The sequence below is a fragment of the Jaculus jaculus genome, chromosome 2 (genome assembly GCF_020740685.1).
Source record: "Jaculus jaculus isolate mJacJac1 chromosome 2, mJacJac1.mat.Y.cur, whole genome shotgun sequence".
NCBI classification, from domain to species: domain Eukaryota; kingdom Metazoa; phylum Chordata; class Mammalia; order Rodentia; family Dipodidae; genus Jaculus; species Jaculus jaculus.
In genome coordinates this window covers 54781937-54803062 of record NC_059103.1, presented here as the reverse complement: position 1 = coordinate 54803062, position 21126 = coordinate 54781937, and the positions used below count along the sequence as shown (strand labels likewise).

The 21126-nt window shown below is 45.8% G+C and overlaps 1 protein-coding gene across 4 annotated transcripts in view; it reads left to right on the top strand.

Moving 5' to 3' along the window:
- Nucleotides 1-21126, top strand: part of Aopep (aminopeptidase O (putative)) — a 428441-nt gene that overhangs the window by 234045 nt on the left and 173270 nt on the right. For all 4 annotated transcript variants that reach the window (XM_045144107.1, XM_045144109.1, XM_045144108.1 and 1 more), the window contains 2 exons: nt 3509-3698; nt 8866-8972. In XM_045144107.1, coding sequence (XP_045000042.1) covers nt 3509-3698; nt 8866-8972 — 297 coding nt within the window. The remainder of the gene's footprint in view (nt 1-3508; nt 3699-8865; nt 8973-21126) is intronic.

The following is a 21126-nucleotide window of genomic DNA, read 5'->3' as shown; positions in this document are numbered from 1 at the left end:
GGGCTCCTTCCTTCTCTGCTTGAAGCGTGTTTTAAATTAATGGACACAACATTCTAATCTGCCTGGGTAGGCAGCATTAAGGAACAGTCTGGAGAAACAGATTTCAGGCCAGACATGATATTTTTTATCGTGTGGGGCAGGCATCCAGTTCACTTGGCCTCAGTGGAGGAAGTATCCTCTACCATTTTGATAGTCTCCCTGGAAAGCCTACTATGGCTCTGAGCTACTGGGGTCTCCCTCATCTTCCTTCACCAACATTGGAACATAGATAATGTATAATAGGTAATGCAAATAAGAGGGCTTGTGTTTTTGAGAGGTAAAATGTCACATTCATACTTATTTCTTATTTGGAAAAAAAAAAGAGAAACTCAATGATTTAAAAACAATTTTTTTAAGATGTACATGATGGCTCATGCCTATTATCCCAGCACTCAGGAGGTTGATTTAGGACAGTCACTGTTAGTTTGAGGCTAGCCTGGACTATAGAGAGTGTTCCAGGTCAACCTGGGCTCGAGCGAGACCCTGCCTCAAATAAACACAGTAATTTAAAGGTGTCAACTGAAGTGATTTACCTTCCTCGTTAATGATGGTGAGTGGATAATTTGGCATTTGTAGAGATAGTTGACCTACCCTTCTAGGGCATTAAAAAAGACCGATTTTTCCATTAGCCTTGTCAGAAGTGAAGATAACTAGCTGGCTGGGACCATAGGGTCCTGAGAAGGCAAGATTGTGCTATGTACCCTGGAGTAGACCTTACAGATAAAGGTCAAGGTATGTGTAGAAATTCGCAAAGCTCATTCTGTTTTGAAGTGGCCATGACGTGGAGTGGCTGCTGCCAGAGTAACTGTAGCCCTCCTCAAAGTGCACCACAGAATGCTTTTGTTTTCTTCACCAGTACAAGGTTAAGAAGAGTCTACTTACTTGAAAAATTCTGATATTTAGGGTCAAAATGAAGGAAGAAACTTTCCCTTGAAAGAATATTCTAGTCATCTTTTTCTGTTAGAATGTGATTAACACCCTGAGAACACTCACTCCATGTTTTCAAAGAAAGAAACCTTTTCCTTTTTAAGGTTATAGCTTAACTTTTAGGACATACCTGGCCCCTGGAGGTTTGAGATTCAGTATCTCACCTGGAATCTTGCTGTCCAGGGAGAGGCTCTGCTGTTCCTGGTAACAGGGTGATGTGTAGCAAATTAAACACCCTTTTGTCTCATCCTAACCATACAGAGGATGTTTACACTTCCTTCTTCCTCCTAGGACTGTAGGAAGGCCATTTACCCTTGGCTAGGAAGAAAGGATTGAGGGTGGGAAGTGGGAACTTGGAAGGTATCCCAAGTCCACCCAGAGGCTTCCAGGCTGGGTGGTGTCTGCAGTTTTCCAAAGGGTGGGGAAGGAAGTCTGGTGGAGACTACAATGGCTATTCTGGGAGAAAAAAATTAAAGGGCAGGAAGGTGAGCCACCACCTCCCTCCACCCCCCAAGCAGCATTTGCCCATTCCTTCAGACTCTGGGCAGACATATTAGCACAAATGGCCTTGGCTAGGCTTCCACTCTGGGACAAAGCAGCCCCAGGTCACCCCAGGCAATAGAGACTTTTTCTTCCTGAATGGTCTCACTGCAATTCAGAGTCAAACTCTTTCAAATCTTCCTGGCTTGAGCTGGGGTCAACCCTGCAGTCCCTGTCCACATACCCATGACTACCATTCTGGTTGGTGAACCCTTCCCAGGTGGGCTCATCTTCTTTAATCCTGTTTATAAGGCCGGAAATTACTTCTGTTTTGTTTTAGCCAAAAGGGTGAAGTGCTGCCAGCAGCATGTCTGGAATGTTATTTACTCCGTACATTTCTGTGGCTTTTCTTGTAGCTGTACTTGCTGGAGCCCCAGGTCATTTACTTGGGAAGGCCAGGTTGTAGAGTCTCAAAGTCAAGGGAGGCTAGCTCCTGGGCCTCATGCTTCCTCCCCTGCCTTGCTGTCTTCCTTTTTTGCTTACTTTTTTTTGGTCTGAGTTAATAGTGTTGGTGGTGCCTGTTGTACCGCACAGCTTTGTTCTTAGTGCTTCCACTCTATTTTTAATTTCTGGGGTTCTGGTGGGCTCTTCAGAGAGCCCTGGCAGATGCTTTTTCATTTGCCGGCCTGCCCTGTTATTACTTCACATGAAAGCTGTCTATTTTGGCAGCCCTGACTCCCGTGATTGCAATTTAGCTCTCTGAGCTGAATGGGTGATATTGTGCAAGGGAAATATAGGTGGGGTTTTCTCTAATGGTGGCTGTGGGGGCGGACCAAATATCTGCAGGCAGTCTTGGCTTGTGCGGAGCTAACATGATGGCAAACAAACGGCTTTTGAAAGAAGGAACTGGTGTGTACAGTTTCTTACTTTGGAAGGTTTCACAGCTGCCTTTTTTTATTTAAATATTTAAATAAATTTTCATTATTTATTTCAGAGAGAGAGAATGGGTTCACCAGGGCCTTCTGCTCCTGCAAAGGAACTCCAGATGCATGTGGGTGGCTGGGGAATTGAACCTAGGCCATCAGGCTTTGCTGGTTTTGAACTTATGATCCTTCTGCCTTTACCTCCCTGGTGCTGGGGACTACAGGCTAGTGCTTCCACATCTCATTTGTGATGCTAGAAGTTGAATCCAGGGTTTCATTCTTGCCAGGCAAGCCCACTACCAACAGAGCTACATCCCCAGCCAGAGGAGAGATTTCTCTATGAGATTCTATTCCCCTTTTCTTTCTTCAGCTCCTCACTTCCTTCCATTTCGCTTGTGAAATTTTAATCATGGTATTTGGACATTTAGAATAAGGTATGGAAAATGAGATTAGCTGACTCTCCCCATCTGGCATCAGCCCTGAGGCCGTTTGCACACCTGGAGAGTTCCCTCCCCACCCCCTCTCTCATGATTTTGTTATATCATGTGAATCAGTGTAGCTTCTATTGAAAATTTTTGTTTTGTAGAAAGTGGGCCCTTCTCTGAGATCCTTGGGAACCTCCTCATGCATGGCACCTGTCAGATTGTGAACTCCAAAACCAGCTCCAGTGTGAAATGGAAAATTTTTGGTTCCATTCTTCTTGGCTTTTCCTGTCCTTCTGCATGACTTCTCAATTTGCCTGTAAGCTGCTGGGATTTTTGGCCAAAGGGTCTTCTTTGATCACTCTCCTAACAGCATGGGCTTCACGTCTCACACCTGCTCTTCTTTTACAGTCCAGATTTTGTAGTAAATGCTTCCATCGCCTTGTAATTTCTTCAGTATAAAACTCTGGTGCAGGTTACTTATTACAGGTAATAGCTGCTTGATGATGGAGACAACTGCTGGCAGAAATGGCAACCTGAACCTCTGCCAGAAACGTCAACTGCCACTTTATTGAGGTCTAAAAGCATCTCAGCCACAAATCCATCCATCATGACCTAGCACGCACATGATAATAACAGACTCTCAGACTGAGAAAGCTGCCCCATGGGGACAGGCTCTAACAAGACTCCATGTGTTTTCTCTCCCATTATCTGCAGCCCACACATCATCTTCCTCTCTCAGAGCACCTTAACAGGCACAAGCCATCTCTGTGGGACCCGTCTCTGCCATGAAATTGCACATGCCTGGTTTGGTCTAGCCATTGGAGCCCGTGACTGGTCAGAGGAATGGCTCAGTGAAGGGTTCGCCACTCACTTGGAAGATATATTCTGGGCTAAAGCACAGCAGGTGGGTTTCGAGTGGCTCTTAAGTATTTGCCTATACAGAGTCAAGTTGTTTTCATTCATTCACTCATTCACTCATTTTTCAATGGACATACATTAAATGCAATAATCTGTATATTTTCTAGATAGGTAGCTGTGTAAAGAAGAGATAGAGGGTCCCATTCCCTGTGGGGGTCACAGTTTAGAGATAGGAGAAAGAACAGACAAGTGAAACAGCTACATGCTAGACAATGAAGTGTACTGTAAGAAAGATGAGCCCTATGGGATACAAGAGCTCTTTTGGTAGAACATCAGAAAAGGCAGATAAGGACACATTTGAGCCGTCTTGAAGAAAAGTCAGGCTCATGCACTCCCTTGTGGTTATATATGTGGTGACATGGACAGTGGGTATTTTGTTTTATTTGTTTTTTGTTTATTTGTTCAATTGGTTTAATTGAGACAGTGTCTTGCTGCATAATCCAGCTGACCTAGAACTCACTATGTACACGAGGCTGAACTTGAATGTGAATTCATTCTCCTGCCTGACTGTGGATGCTTTGTGTTGGTTTTTTAAAAAGAATTTTTTTCCCCCTGGTATAGTGGTGCACACCTTTAATCCCAGCACTCAGGAGGCCGAGATAGGAGGATTGATTTGAGTTTGAGGCCACCCTGAGACTACATAGTGAATTCCAGATTAGCCTTGGGCTACACCAAGACCCTACCTTGAAAAACCAAAAAAGAAAAAAAAAATCATTTATTTGTGTGTACATATTAGTATGTGTGGTGTGTGTGTGTGTGTGTGTGTGTGTGTCTGCATATGTCTGTGCAGATGCTGTGCCTGTGTGCATGCATAGGCCATATGGATAGGATGTAGGATAATTTTGGGTGTTTCGCACATCACTCATCTACATATTTCTTTGAAACAGTCTGTCACTAAAACTGGAGCTTGCCAATTTCACAAACCCCAGCAATTCTCTGGTCTCTACTCCCCACAAAACTGGAGTTATAGACATGTGTGGCCACACCCTGCTACTTATGTGGGTGCTAGGGAATCAAACTCAGGACAAGTCAGGCCCTCATGCTAGAGTGGCACCATTCTTACCTGCTACGCCATCTTTCCAGCATGGGCCATCAAGTGTTTTAAGGAATTTCACAAAGCTAGGTTGTTATGTGGGGGAAAAAAAATACAAACACATATACACATAATTTACAGCCAAGCGTGCTGCCTCATGCATGTAATCCTGGTATTTAGGAGGCTGAAGCAAGAGTATTGCTATAACTATGAGGCCAGCCTGGACTAAAGTTATACCCTGTCTCAAAAAATATGCAAATAAAGGGCTGAGAAATACAACTCTGTGGTTGATATGGGCTTAGCATATATATGAAAGGTCCTGGGTTTAGTGTTATCAAGAAAAAATTATATATACAAATCAAAACATACCCAGAAGCCAAACCTGGTACCACCTCCTAGGCTACTCCTGGTCTGCAGTGGCTGATTTGGTCATTTGCTATGTGGCAATTGGCCTCAGAAAGCAAAGTGAAGAAGGGCATGTCACTGAAGGAGGAGATGGAAGCCACATTCCTCTCAGCACTGTCCTCAGGGAGGCATGGATTGGATTGTATATGACTTGTCATCGACCTGGATTAAGGCTAAGCTCCCTCGTAGCTATGGTAGTCTGCTTGGGCCGCCATAATCAAATACCAGACGCGACGGCTTAAGCAACAAGCACTTATTTTTCTCCTAGTCCCAGAAGCTGGCTGGATGTCCAAGATCATGGTATGAACAGGGCTGATTGCTGGTGCTGCCTCTCATCCTGGCTCCCAGATGTCTGCTTTCTCTCTTTAGTTTCATTTGGCCTTCCCTCCATGCTCGAGGAAAGGAGAGAGCTTTGGTGCCTTGTTCTTATAAGACCACAGCCCTAAAGCATTAAAGCCCCCACTGAGGACTTCACTTGGCTTAATCACTTCTTGAAAGTCCCCATTTCCATATTCAGTCAAAGGAGAGGTAGGTTTTGTTGCAGTCCGGTTCATATTGCTGGTAGAAATCACCCAACCAAGACCAGCTTCTGGGAAAAAGAGGTTTATTTTGGCTTACAGGCTCTAGGGGAAGCTCCACGATGGCAGGGGGAAACGATGGCATGAGCCTCGAGGGTGGACATCACCCCCTGGCCAACATAAGGTGGACCACAGCAACAGGAGGGTGTGCCAAACACTGGCATGGGGAAACTGGCTATAAAGCCCATAAGCCAACCCCCAACAATACACTCCCTCCAGGAGGCATTAATTCCCAAATCTCCATCAGCTGGGAACCTGGCATTCAGAACACCTTAGTTTATGGGGGACACCTGAATCAAACCACCACATTCCGCCCCTGGCCCCCATAAACTAATAACCATACATGATGTAAAATGCAATGCATTCTTCTAACTTTAAAAGTCCCCATAGTTTTTATCAATTCCAGTGATGTTCATACATCCCCACAGTCCAAGATCTTTTAACTGAGCCATAATACCAAAAAATAACCTCCAAAACACCATAATGCCACAGAATAAATATTCACACTGAAATAGATGGCATTGGGTATAGCAAAGAAACATTCAACCAATACAAGATTTAAAGAACCGGAACAAACATTAAACTCTGTAGCTTCAAGTCTAGCAACTCTAGCCAGTGACAAATCTTCAAGTCTGATAATTCGAACCAGCAACAAGTCTCTGGCATTCAATTGTGCCCTTCCAGCTAGGCTACTCACAGTCCTGGGAAACTTCATCGGGGCCGGCAGCTCCTTGGCAGCCCTCTCATGGTCCCGGCATCTCCACTGGGTCTCTACTGCAGGCCACGGTTCATCTTCATGGCCCTGTGGGATCTCTATGCAGGCAACCAGCAAACCCGCTTCACACTGCCCATGGCCATTTCCAAAACACAAGACTGTGTTGCAAACTCAATGACCCTCTTTCCAGCATTTCTTATACTCCACGGTACCAGGTAGGGTGCCAATTTGTTAATCTAGGGGGGAATAAAGCAGACTTTGAAGAACAAGACACTCCTTGAGCACTCAGTCCCCTTCTAAAGAGTCTACATCCTTCTTGTTGCCCCAGCACAGGTCAGCTAGCCCAGTCTCAAAAGTTGTAATCTCTCAGTTGCAGCTGAACGGGCAAGAGTTCATCCAAAGATTTTTCTTTCTGTGCCATATCCCTCTGCACACACCAGTTCATTTCTATGCAAAGCAACCCTGCACAACTTTTCAGGACACAGGCATAACAGCAAGCTTTTCACACAAACTGCTAGCCCAGTCCAAGCAAAGCTCTTTCTCATCCTCATAAGCCAAACCTCACAGTCCATAGTTCTTACTGCATTCAGGTCTTGCAGCTCAGACCAGAATATTCCATCAAGCTGTACTTATAGCATTGCAAGGTATCTCTTAGGCCAAGGTTTCAAATCCTCCCACATTCCTCTTGAAAATCAGCTCCAAAAGGCCAAAGCCACACAGTCAGGTGTCTAGCAGCAATCCACTCCTCGGTACCACTTTACTGTTGCAGTCCGGTTTGTATTGCTGGTAGAAATCACCCAACCAAGAGCAGCTTCTGGGAAAAAGAGGTATATTTTGGCTTACAGGCTCTAGGGGAAGCTCCATGATGGCAGGGGGAAACTATGGCATGAGCAGAAGGTGGACATCAACCCCGGCCAACCTAAGGTGGACCACAGCAACAGGAGGGTTTGCCAAACACTGACATGGGGAAACTGGCTATAAAGCCCATAAGCCAACCCCCAACAATACACTCCCTCCAGGAGGCATTAATTCCCAAATCTCCATCAGGACGCATTCAGAACACCTAAGTTTATGGGGGACACCTGAATCAAACCACCACAGTCTTCAACATAAATGCCTTGAGGACCAGGGGATACTGCTCTGCCTTTAACAATAGACACAAAGTCATCTTGCCTTTGCCAGCCTCTTTTCCTCTCTCCAAGGCAGTCTGTACCTAGCCTGACCACATTCTCCACCATTCTCTAAGCTCATCATCTTCTTTCCAGACCCTTAACATGGCTGTATTTTCCTTCTTCCTGCAATCCTACTCCCTGGCTGATGCCCATTTTCCATGAAGAAATGTTGGGTACCTCTGCAGAAAAACTTTCTGTCCCATGTCATACTCTCCCTGGTGTTGACAAGGGATACCTAGGTCCTTCCTGAACTCTACTATTGCCCTCACTCTAATATTCATGTTCTTACATGGCCGCACCTTTCACAGTACTGAAGGCTGTTTCCATACTGTCCCCAAGACCTATACAGAGACTCAGTACATATATCTGATAAATGAATTTTAGAAACAAGTGATTTCTAGAAATGCCTAGATCCCACACATTTTATCCCTCTCCTATGAGTATTGTGCTGCCCTTCCTTAGAGAGAGAGCCTGTTCTGACTCAGTGGGGCAGTGTGATGGCCTTCCCACCCCTAAACTGGGTCCAGGCAGTTTACTTTTTTTTCTGAGATATATGTGAACAGAAACATCTGGGCTGCATTAGCAGGCTCCACTGTAAATAGTCCTTAACAAAATTAAGGGTTGAGAAAAATAAGAGGTAAATAGAGGGGCCTTCCCCTCCCTTTGCTGAAATACAAAGCAGGGAAGGAGAGCTGGGGAGGAAATCAAAAGGGAAATGGGGGCTGGAGAGATGGCTTAACGGTTAAGTGCTTGCCTGTGAAGCCTAGGGACCCCGGTTTGAGGCTCAGTTCCCCAGGTCCCACGTTAGCCAGATGCATAAGGGGGCGCACGTGTCTGGAGTTCGTTTGCAGAGGCTGGAAGCCCTGGCGTGCCCATTCTCTCTCTCTCCCTCTATCTGTCTTTCTCTCTGTGTCTGTCGCTCTCAAATAAATAAATAAATTTTTTTTTTTTTTTTTAAAAAGGGAAATGGTCCTAGGTGAGGCCCTTCTCTCCAGGCCAGGTGTGTGTTCTGGGGCTAGAGTGAGTTCAAGAACCAGGGACCCTGCATCATCCTAACCACAAGCAGGTCTGACTCCAGCTGCTAGTGCTGGAGTCCTGGAGTGTTTGGTCCAGCTCCTTGAAGGAGCTCAGCGCTCCCTTGGCCCTTTGCTTTTTTAGTGGTGGAAAAGGTAAAAGGGGCAGGCCCAGTCATCCCCACAGAAGGGCTGGTCAACACTATGATCATGTATTTGTGTGTTTGGCCCACACAGCTGGCTTCCCATGAGGCCCAGGAGCAACAAGAGCTGAAGGCCTGCCTGCGCTGGCATCGCCTCCAGGATGAGCTGCAGAACTCTCCAGTGGAGATGCAGGTGTTAAGGTAAGGCACCACCCAGCTTCTCACACCTTCTCCTCTTTACAGCCCTCTGCTTTCCATGAAGACCCATTCAGGTCAGCTGACTCCATCTACCCAGTTTCCTTTGTAAATTAAATTGGGCTGTGGCTGCTCATCCTCCCAGGGATATGACTGCTGTGTTTTCAGTCTTTCAGGGTGTGGGTTTTAGTTTGCCTTCTGACATTTTCCTGGTGTTGTCTCTATTCAGGAAAAAACTAGCATGAGGCCATTTCCGAGGCTAAATTCTTTGTTTGAAGTTCTAATAGTCACTTTATGTGGTGGTTGTGGACATAGGGAAGGTTGGAATTTGGCAGCTTGGCAGAGAGTAACCCTTTAAAGCCAAAGGGAAAAATGCCTTTAGGAAAATATTGATTGCTAAGTGTTTAGTAGTAACAGATGTGTGTGTCAATAGTCTTTTGTTTCTGATGTTGCCAGCAGGGAGCTGCTGCTGCTCTCTGCAGTGTAAGCAGAGGATCCCACTTTCCACTTCTGTCCCGGGTTTTGCTTTCAGAGTGCTGGTGGCACCTGTAGGATTGCTTCTTGCCATTTTCCTAGTTCTGTCCTTGGCTTTGCTCCTTTCTTCTGTACTCCGATCAGTTATTTGAAGGGTGTTGCCAACGTTCCTACAGCAACAGAAGCTTCTATCCAGCCCCTGGTGAGGAGAGTCAAATGTTAAAAATCTGAGGTTAGACTAGGTGGGAAGGACGGGCCTTACAGGAATTGCCTCTTTCATTCCATTGTGGATACTGCCCCGATGGCCAGCTGCCCTATAGCTCTGGGCAGAGGCCTGCCTTGGACAGTTCTGCCATGCAGGTTTGTTTTAAAATAAACACCTCACCCTTTCTGACTGGGACTGACACACACCAGGAGGCAGAAAGCTAGTAGAAAGGCACCAAACCCAGTGGACCCCAGAGACCAAGATGGCTGGTGCTTTTGTGTTGGCTGCCACCCCCACAGTGAAGCTTCCATGCTTGCGACATAATTGTAGGTGGGTGGGGCGGGGAGGCTGACTCATCCATTGTTTAGGAGAGACAACTGGAGCAGAGGTAAGGAGCCTGGAGATCTGGGATTCTACCCCATGGCCACTGTGCCTACCTCTGTTCCCTCACCCAGCATCTGCTGAGCCAGTAAGCATGGCTGCACCCACAGTGTGAATACAGTCCCTGCGTCTAGGAGCTTCCACTTATGGGGGGCAGTGGGGCAAGTACAGGCTGGTCACAGGTGGTGAGCAGTGATGTGCTAAGCTCACCCTGTTAACTTATAAATAACTGGAGGGCCTCAATACATAGGCCGGCATGTGCTCAGCCTGAGAAGATGAAGAACACAAAGACCTTGAGGCAAAAAAGAACCTTGATGTGTTTTGGGAACAGAAAGGACAACAGGGCCAGGAGAGGCCTGAGGAGCCTTACCCTACCCCATGTCCTACAGAAGCCATCACAGAGTCTTCAGCAGGCATGGAGCCTGAGCTGGCTTGTGTCTCCACAAAGTGCTCAGCTGCTGTGGAGGCATGGGCTGCAGGCACGGCCAGGCAGGGCAGAGGCCTACCCTGCTGTAGTAGTTGCATTTGGAAGAAGCAGGCTTCTTGGAGATGTGCTGGGTGGTCTTTGTTGAATGTGGAAAAGAGGGCAATGAGAGTATTGAGAATGGCTTTTAGGGTGTCAAGCTGGACCCTGGGGTAGAAAGTGATGGCATTTATTTAGATGACAAAGGCTTAGGGAAGAATAGGCAAGGCATTAGGGAGAAACATGAAGATTCTGGTTTTGCATATGCTTACTTTGACATGTCAAATAGATATTCAGTATTAGGAATGCAATGGAAGGCAGGAGCTCCTAGGAGACATAAGAACACTCAGCTTCCACAAAGCTTACAAGTCTGAGCACATCAACATCACCCGGGAGGGGAACAAGCAAGTTGGGGAAATTAGTGTGTATGTGTAGAGAAAACTATGCTTTGGGGGTCATGGAAGAAAAGAAGGTGGGAGTGGCTGGTATTAAATACAGCTGAAGGAAGTGACCTTTAGGTAGGATACCATGAAAGATAGTGGTGATCTTGTCATTTATGAGTGTATTAAGTGGTAGAGAAGGTAGTCAGATTGAAGTGGAAAGAAGAATTGATGGGCAGCTTAGGAAGCAAGACAGTGAGGATGAACTTGGTGAGGGTGATTGTGCTAGCTTAGGAAACAGTTTTGAGGAAAGAGCAGAGGGGTGTGAAGGTTACAGGTGCTTACTTTGGTGGGGGTCCCAGCACATGCTGCAGTGCAAACTGTGTGAACTGTGCAAATACTTCACCTCCCAGACTCAGGTTCTCCAACTAAGAGGTCTTCTCCATTCTAAGTCCCTTTCTTTGCCTCTGCTTTTGCATGACCACAGTCCTTTGTAGTTGGCATGGGGCAGGAGCAACATAATTCATATTAGTTGATGAAATGTTTTTGTAGCTGTTAAGAAAGTCAGGCTGTCCCCTGGGAGGTCAGTTCTGTGTGAGGAGAATCTTACCTCTGACAACCTGGAGCTCTGGGCTCACGTTGTCAAGTTCTTTTCCTTGGGAGAGGCATTGTAAAAAACAATATGATATGTTTTTAAAATATTTTATCTTTGTTTATTTATTTGAGAGAGGTAAAGAGGGAGAGAGAGAGAGAATGGGCATGCCAGGGCTTCCAGCCACTGCAAACAAACTCTAGATGCATGTGCCACCTTATGCATCTGGCTTACATGGGACCTAGGGAATCGAACCAAGGTCCTTTGGCTTCACAGGCAAGTACCTTAACCACTAAGCCATCTCTCCAGCCCAAGAATGTGTTATTTTTAATCCTTTGTACTAGAACACTTATGACATTTTGTTGTCTTTGTCTTAATATTCAGAATTTATGTTGATCTCTATTTAGGATGACCATTGCACTTGAAAGACATATTGCACATTGGTCTGGAAAATATTTTCATCTGATGCACTATGAGGAAGAAATGTTTCTGAACTTGATCCAAATTATATGGTTTAGATTTAATTTATTCATCCCTGGAATTCTCCCTGAATGGGCCCAAATAACATAGAAATTATTGGCAGTGCAAAAAACAATTATAAAAATTTGTCCTCAGATTTTAATATGCTAATGATATTGAGAAAAACGTCCTTTTAAACAACACAGTAATCAAAGATAGTATCTTTTTCTGTTCATTTCTGATGGACCACAAACAATTTAAAAGTCTTAACAGGTTGCTTGGCAGTGGCAAACACAATACAAATTCTCCTTCGGTCTCTGTACTACCTTTCCACATGGCTGACCACGCCCCTTTCTGCAGACACTCTCTTTCCTCAGCTCCTGTGTTGCCACAGTGTCCTTGATGACCCTCTACTTCACTGATTAGTCCTTCCCCACCTCTCTTTCTAGTAATGTAACATCAACACTTCATAGCTTGAGGCTCAGAGAGACTAGATATGTCCAACATTACACATACTGTAGAGCAGAACAGACACTTAAACCCTGGAGTTGAAACTACTCTTTTTTCCCTAAACCACATCCCTCACAGAGTTCAATATAGCATGCAATTCTATTTTCTTTTTTTAAAGATATTCCAGGTGTCTTCAACTCTGTAAAGACATATGGGTTAAAATGAGGTATACAAAGCCCTGCATGGTGGTACATGCCTTTAATCCCAGCATTCAGGAGGCAGAGGTAGGAGGATCATGAGAGTTTGAGGACACCTTGAGGCTACCTAGTAAATTCCAGGTTAGCCTGGGCTAGAACATAGAGTGAGATCCTACCTCAATAAAAAAATAAATAAAATAAATAAAAACATATATACACACGTGCACACACACACACAAACACACACACAAGTTGGTCCAGGCACCTTTGTCTTTTAACACATGAAAATGCATCTTATTTCAAAGATAATAGTAAAAAAGAAAACTTGGCATTCTGTTGATTATAGGCAGTGAAATATCAGCAAAGCCAGAAGAAACACTAATTTTGTTTGGCTCTGACTCTTTTCTTTTTTTCAGTGTTAGGGTTAAACCCAGAACCTTGTGCATGCTAGGAAAATGCTCTACCACTGAGCTATACTCGCAACTCCTTTTTAGTTTCAGTTTTTAGTTTTATATTTGTTTTATTCTTTTAGTTTTATTCACTTGCCCAGTCTATCCACAAACTTGTGGTCCTCTTGTCACTCAGCCTCCCAGGTGGCTGAGATTATACGTGTGGCTGCCATGTCTAACTTGGCTCCGATTTATTAATTTCAGTAGTTGACAAAATAAGAACTTTTTTTTCATTTGTTTGAGTTTTGAGCCAGGTCCCATGTGTGAACTCCTGGTTCTATCTTCCTAGTGCTGAAATTACAGACATATACCATCATGCCCAGCTAAGAAGTGTTTTGTTTGTGCCTCCATACACCCAATATTGATTCATATGCCTTATCAAATGTGTCTTAGATGGCTTTGTTGTGCATTCAGGTAATAACCAGTATGTCTTAAATTGACATAGTCATGAGTTTCATAGAGTTACAACAACTTCCTTGGCAATCCTTGCCTTCTGGGCCTTCCTGGTTGTGGTGCCTGGAAGGTGGCTGCAGGTTCTAAGCTTAGGCATGCTAGTTTGCTCATAGTTGCAAAATGCCAGGGGTCACACTGATGACTCCATGCTTTATATACTTGTTAACTATTAAAGATGTCTTTTCCCTAGCTGAGACCCCAGTAGCTCTCTCCAGAATTACCCCCACCTCTCCATTAGCCCTGGGCAGTTACCCACCAGGAGAAATCTGATTTCATTGTTTCATTTCTTCATGGTCTTTACTGGCAGCATTCTCCTGTTGGCTGCCCCCTGACTACAGGCCCCTGTCTTGACCAGTGCAGCTTCTATAAGACTCCAGGCTCTCATCTCTAGGGTCCAGCTGTATCTGGCAGCATCTCTAAGTGCTCTCAGTTAACATTTTCTGACAGGCCTTATGGGATGGAAGAGCTACAATGGCAGGGTCAGAAGAAATCTCTGTTGCTTTTTATTATTTGTGATTTATTATCACTTCTTTTTTTCTGGATTCATTGTTAAAGTCAGGCTCATGCTGAGAAAACATTAAAATACATCATGTTAAAGAGGTGCTGACAGGCTTGTCTCATGTAGCCCTTTCTCTTAGGCACTGTCTTCACAGTTGATACAAAGCTAGATAAATGTAGACACAGTTTCCTGCCTTTCTCATGAATGCCTTACCCAGTGGTCGCAAAACATTCCCAAATAATGTGGACAGACATTTGTAATCCTATCCATATTCAAAGTAAAGTGTGTGCCACAGTGCTATGTGAATTTGTTTGGTGCCTAACTAAGCTCTTTGCTATCCATCTGAAACTGTAGGACATGGTCATTAAAACTCTTCTCCATTCTGCTGGAAGTTTTCACCTTTCAAGTTTTCTCAGCCTCTATTTCTAGGCCCTGAAGAACACAGTAGCATTTCTTCTGGGGTGTGTGTGTGTGTGTGTGTGTGTGTGTGACCTGCTTTGGCAGTAGCACAATCCATCCTCATGGAAAAGCTCCCTGGAGAGCCCTTAGTTGCTGCTATGGGCATGGGTATGGTCTTTCTCAATGCCCTGACATCCTGCAGCCTGAGCTCCTCATGGTCCAGAGGATAACCTCTTTCTCCCCTTCATCAGGGTCAGTTCCCTGATCCCTCCCCTACAGCATTCATTCCACCATATTCCTTCTGGCTTCCTACTTCAGGGGGAAAACTGGGCCAGCAGCCAGATTCTTCCTTAGATTCACTGCTCACATCTATCCAACCTCTCGGATATCTGTACAGCCACCTGTCTGCCTTCATATAGCTAAAGGTCAATTACCAAGTTCAGGGGTACATGAGGATAAGTGTACCTAGACAGACCAAAAGTCTATGGCCATGAGTTTCTGGAGAGTCGGGGGCAAGAGAATCAAGGGGAAGCACGCTCTCAGCACTTTGGACTGCAGTACAGACATTGCCTCTAGGCTCCTGCAGGCAAATGATAGTGACTTGGTTTAGAAAAGCTGCCCACACACCCTAAATAGAACCCCTTTTTTATGGGGGGAAGTGGATTGGATCTTGCTGCTCACCATGGAGGGTGAGTAAACTTTAACTTTTTATTTTTTTGAGGTAGTGGCCCATTCTAGCCCAAGCTGACCTGGAACTCACTCTGTAGCCTATATTAACCTTGAACTCACAGCCATCCTCCTACTTCAGCCTCCTAAATACTGAAAAAATAGGAGTCAGTCACAATGCCCAGATAATCTTTAATTGTCTTGATGGAAGCCAACCATATCCTTATATTTTATGCCTGGTATGTATGTATGTATAAAAAATGTGAATTTAAGGGCTTTTAAAAAATGTAGGGTCTTGGGCTGGAGAGATGGCTTGGCGGTTAAACGCTTGCCTGTGAAGCCTAAGGACCCCGGTTCGAGGCTTGGTTCCCCAGGTCCCACGTTAGCCAGATGCACAAGGGGGCACACGCGTCTGGAGTTCGTTTGCAGAGGCTGGCAGCCCTGGCGCGCCCATTCTATCTCCCTCCCTCTATCTGTCTTTCTCTCTGTGTCTGTCGCTCTCAAATAAATAAATAAAATTTTAAAAAAATGTAGGGTCTTATTATATAGCCCTGTGGATTAGTTACTTTTTTGTTGCTATATCAAAATACCTGAGGGCCTTAAGGAAGGAATGGATGGTTTTGGCTCACAGTTGGAAGATACAGTCTATTATGGTGGGGAAGACATGGTGGCAGGAGTGGCTTGTTGCATTGTCCCTGACTACAGAGGCAGAGAGAGATGGATGATGTGCTCTGCTTGCTTTCTCATTTTTTCTATTTTATTTAGCCACCACATTCAGGGTGAGTCTTCCTTCCTTATTTAAACTTCTGTGGAAACTCCTTCAGACATACCCAGAGGTGTGTTCCCTAGGTAATTTTAAATGCAATAAAGTTGACAAGGATGATGAACCATCATACCCTAGCTTGACTGACACTACTGTGCAGCTCAGGCTGGCCACAAAACTGGCAGCAATTCTTCTGCTTCACCCTCCTCAATGCCACCAAACTCAGATATTCCTGAGTTTAATTCCATACATTTTCTTAATACTATCTTATTTTCAATTTAAAGCCTGTAGGTATGAACCAATTGAAGAACTGGTTTGAGGGTTAAAGGGGATGATCTTTAATTTATTTGTTTGGCCAGGCAAACTCCAACAGCTCATTACGTAGGGAACTCCTGCCCAATATACCATGTGCTATATAGCCTTCCTCTGTCATCACCTGTTCCATGGCCATTTTTCTGTTGCTGCCATTCACCTCCTTCTCTTTTTTTTCAATTAACAACTTCCATGATTATAAACAATATCCCATGGTAATACCCTCCCTCATCCCACTTTCCCCTTTGAAATTCCATTCTCCATCATATCCCCTTCCCTTCTCAATCAGTCTCTCTTTTATTTTGATGTCATGATCTTTTCCTGCTTTATATTGGTCTTGTGTAGGAAGTACCAGGCACTGTGAGGTCATGGATATCCAGGCCATTTTGTGTCTGGAAGAGTGCATTGTAAGTAGTCCTACCTTCCTTTGACTCTTACATTCTTTTCCGTCACCTCTTCTGCAATAGACCCTAAGCCTTGGAAGGGGTGATAGAGATATTGCAGTGCCCATGAGCACTCCTGTACCCTGTCCCTTCTTTCCAGCACCATGATGCTTTCTGAGTCATCTCAAGGTCACTGCCATCTGAAAAGACAAGGTTCTTTACCAAAAGTGAGAGTTGCATTAATATATTGGTATGAACATTAAGAGAAGTGCTTACTGGGCAGTTTGATGAGCATAGTATTTACATTTACCCAGATAGCAGCAGACGTTACATCTGTAGGACTCATGACTGCCCCTGTTTTAAGTTTTCAGTATCAGGGACGTATTCCCTCCCATGGAGTGGGCCTCCATTCCAGTTAGAGGGAAGAAGGTTTCCACCATGATAGGCATACCACTATTGTACCTGTTGGCTCATTTGGCCTGGCTGGCCAAATATAAGGCTTGCAGTGTTCAGTGTTGAGTACCTTCATTGGTGATTTATCTTTCTCCCATTGAACTGCATGCAGAATGGTTTCTTCCAGCTTTCTGTCACATGGTCTACATGGAGGAGGTTAATAGCTCAGATCCAGCAGGATTTCTCAGTGCCCTTGCAGCCCAGGTATATGGAATCTTCAGCAATAGGGTCTTACCATCTATTCCTGGTGGGAAATCAAGGGCCTTGGCAATGGCCTATAATGTTTGGGGGGCATCAGGGACCTACCTGGCCAAGAATTTACTTGAAGGTATCCTATCCTTGTCACTGAAATGTTTCTAGCAGCAATCTATGGCTCCTGAGTATTCCATTGTCCAAAAAAAGTAGGTTTCCCTATGATTTATTTATATCCTGTTAGATTTTGATTAGCCCTTCCTCCACCTTTCCTTTACTCAATCTCTTCCCCTGACCTTACTTGGGCCTTTTCACCCCTATTAATCTATTCTTCTACTTACATATATACAATGCCATCCTATTAAGTACCTCCCTTCCTTTCTCTTCCCGTTATATATGACCACATTTCTCCCATCCTTAATAATTTTCTTAGAACACTGCATCTTTACCTAATCATGAGAACTTTTCTCGTCTATCCTCTCATGAACTCAGTCCTCTGCAATCAGTTGCTGCCTATCCAGTCTAGGAAAACCATTTTTTTCCCCTCCAGACTCACCTTATACCCTGATTATTACTAGATTCTACAACCATATATATTTCAATTGTTCCATTATTATACTCTTACTTTGCCTGGCCCATTATTAACTCTTTGTAATTTTTAACTCCTGATTTTTCTGTAAGTCCCCTTCTGGCTCTCTGTCCCTTTCTGCCATTGTTCTTGTATTTCTTTCACATCTTTTCAGTATATCTGCCTCTTGAGAGTTGCTTCCTGCCTAAGGTTTGATGATTCTCAGTAGATTCCAGTCCCAGTTATAATTTCTTTCAGAGTAGTTGCATCCAAATCCACTGTCTTGGGTAGAATTTCCCAAGAAAAAGGCTGAAACAAGATTACGTGAGTTTTATTAGAAAGCATCCCTGGAAGGTGAACTGCAAGGGAAAGTAGAAGTGAGGGGAGGAGATCAAGGCATAGTGCCATGATATCAACTCACATATAGATACCTTGGAAGGCAGCAGGGGTGACACCAGAATTGTCCTCATTAGAACAAAGAACCCCAGAATGTTAAAAATCCCTGCCTGTGTCTAACTGGCCAGAAAGGTACACATTCCTAGATGGTTCTAGAAATAGGCACTAGATTCCAAAGGACAGTGATTTGCCAGAGTCATAGAGTACATTCAGGCAACTCCTGTAACACAAATGGTAGAAATCATGGAGCGCATGCAAGGAGAAGGTGTGACACAGATGGTAGGAGTCATGGAGTGCATGAACAGAGCTGGTATGACACAGATGATAGAAGTCATGGAGTGCATGCAGGGAGCTAGTATGATACAGATGGTAGGAGTCATAGAGCACATGCATGGAGCTGGTGTGACACAGATGGTAGGAGTCATGGAGCGCATGCATGGAGCTGGTGTGACACAGATGGTAGGAGTCATGGAGCGCATGCACGGAGCTTGTGTGACAAGATGGTAGGAGACATGGAGCGCATGCATGGAGCTGGTGTGACACAGATGGTAGGAGTCATGGAGCGCATGCACGGAGCTTGTGTGACACAGATGGTAGGAGTCATGGAGCGCATGCATGGAGCAGGTGTGACACAGATGATAGGAGTCATGGAGCGCATGCATGGAGCTTGTGTGACAAGAAGGTAGGAGTCATGGAGCGCATGCATGGAGCAGGTGTGACACAGATGGTAGGAGTCATGGAGCGCATGCATGGAGCAGGTGTGACACAGATGGTAGGAGTCATGGAGCGCATGCATGGAGCTTGTGTGACAAGAAGGTAGGAGTCATGGAGCGCATGCATGGAGCAGGTGTGACACAGATGATAGGAGTCATGGAGCGCATGCATGGAGCTGGTGTGACACAGATGGTAGGCGTCATGGAGCGCATGCACGGAGCTTGTGTGACACAGATGGTAGGCGTCATGGAGCACATGCATGGAGCTGGTGTGACAAGATGGTAGGAGTCATGGAGCGCATGCACGGAGCTTGTGTGACAAGAAGGTAGGAGTCATGGAGCGCATGCATGGAGCAGGTGTGACACAGATGATAGGAGTCATGGAGCGCATGCATGGAGCTGGTGTGACACAGATGGTAGGAGTCATGGAGCGCATGCATGGAGCTGGTGTGACACAGATGGTAGGAGTCATGGAGCGCATGCATGGAGCTTGTGTGACAAGAAGGTAGGAGTCATGGAGCGCATGCATGGAGCAGGTGTGACACAGATGATAGGAGTCATGGAGCGCATGCATGGAGCTGGTGTGACACAGATGGTAGGCGTCATGGAGCGCATGCACGGAGCTTGTGTGACACAAATGGTAGGCGTCATGGAGCACATGCATGGAGCAGGTGTGACACAGATGGTAGGAGTCATGGAGCGCATGCATGGAGCTGGTGTGACCCAGATGGAAGGAGTCATGGAGCGCATGCATGGAGCTTGTGTGACAAGATGGTAGGAGTCATGGAGCGCATGCATGGAGCTTGTGTGACAAGATGGTAGGAGTCATGGAGCGCATGCACGGAGCTTGTGTGACAAGATGGTAGGAGACATGGAGCGCATGCATGGAGCTTGTGTGACACAGATGGTAGGGGTCATGGAGCGCATGCATGGAGCGTGTGTGACACAGATGGTAGGCGTCATGGAGCACATGCATGGAGCGTGTGTGACAAGATGGTAGGAGTCATGGAGCGCATGCATGGAGCTTGTGTGACAAGATGGTAGGAGTCATGGAGCGCATGCACGGAGCTTGTGTGACAAGATGGTAGGAGTCATGGAGCGCATGCACGGAGCTTGTGTGACAAGATGGTAGGAGTCATGGAGCGCATGCACGGAGCTTGTGTGACAAGATGGTAGGAGTCATGGAGCGCATGCACGGAGCTTGTGTGACAAGATGGTTGGAGTCATGGAGCGCATGCACGGAGCTTGTGTGACAAGATGGTAGGAGTCATGGAGCGCATGCACGGAGCTTGTGTGACAAGATGGTAGGAGTCATGGAGCGCATGCATGGAGCTTGTGTGACAAGATGGTAGGAGTCATGGAGCGCATGCACGGAGCTTGTGTGACAAGATGGTAGGAGTCATGGAGCGCATGCATGGAGCTTGTGTGACAAGATGGTAGGAGTCATGGAGCGCATGCATGGAGCTTGTGTGACAAGATGGTAGGAGTCATGGAGCGCATGCACGGAGCTTGTGTGACAAGATGGTAGGAGTCATGGAGCGCATGCACGGAGCTTGTGTGACAAGATGGTTGGAGTCATGGAGCGCATGCACGGAGCTTGTGTGACAAGATGGTAGGAGTCATGGAGCGCATGCACGGAGCTTGTGTGACAAGATGGTAGGAGTCATGGAGCGCATGCATGGAGCTTGTGTGACACAGATGGTAGGAGTCATGGAGCGCATGCACGGAGCTTGTGTGACAAGATGGTAGGAGTCATGGAGCGCATGCATGGAGCAGGTGTGACACAGATGACAGGAGTCATGGAGCGCATGCATGGAGCTTGTGTGACAAGAAGGTAGGAGTCATGGAGCGCATGCACAGAGCTTGTGTGACACAGATGGTAGGAGTCATGGAGCGCATGCATGGAGCAGGTGTGACACAGATGATAGGAGTCATGGAGCGCATGCATGGAGCTTGTGTGACAAGAAGGTAGGAGTCATGGAGCGCATGCATGGAGCAGGTGTGACACAGATGGTAGGAGTCATGGAGCGCATGCATGGAGCTGGTGTGACACAGATGGTAGGAGTCATGGAGCGCATGCACGGAGCTGGTGTGACACAGATGGTAGGAGTCATGGAGCGCATGCATGGAGCTTGTGTGACAAGAAGGTAGGAGTCATGGAGCGCATGCATGGAGCTGGTGTGACACAGATGGTAGGCGTCATGGAGCGCATGCACGGAGCTTGTGTGACACAGATGGTAGGCGTCATGGAGCACATGCATGGAGCTGGTGTGACACAGATGGTAGGAGTCATGGAGCGCATGCATGGAGCGT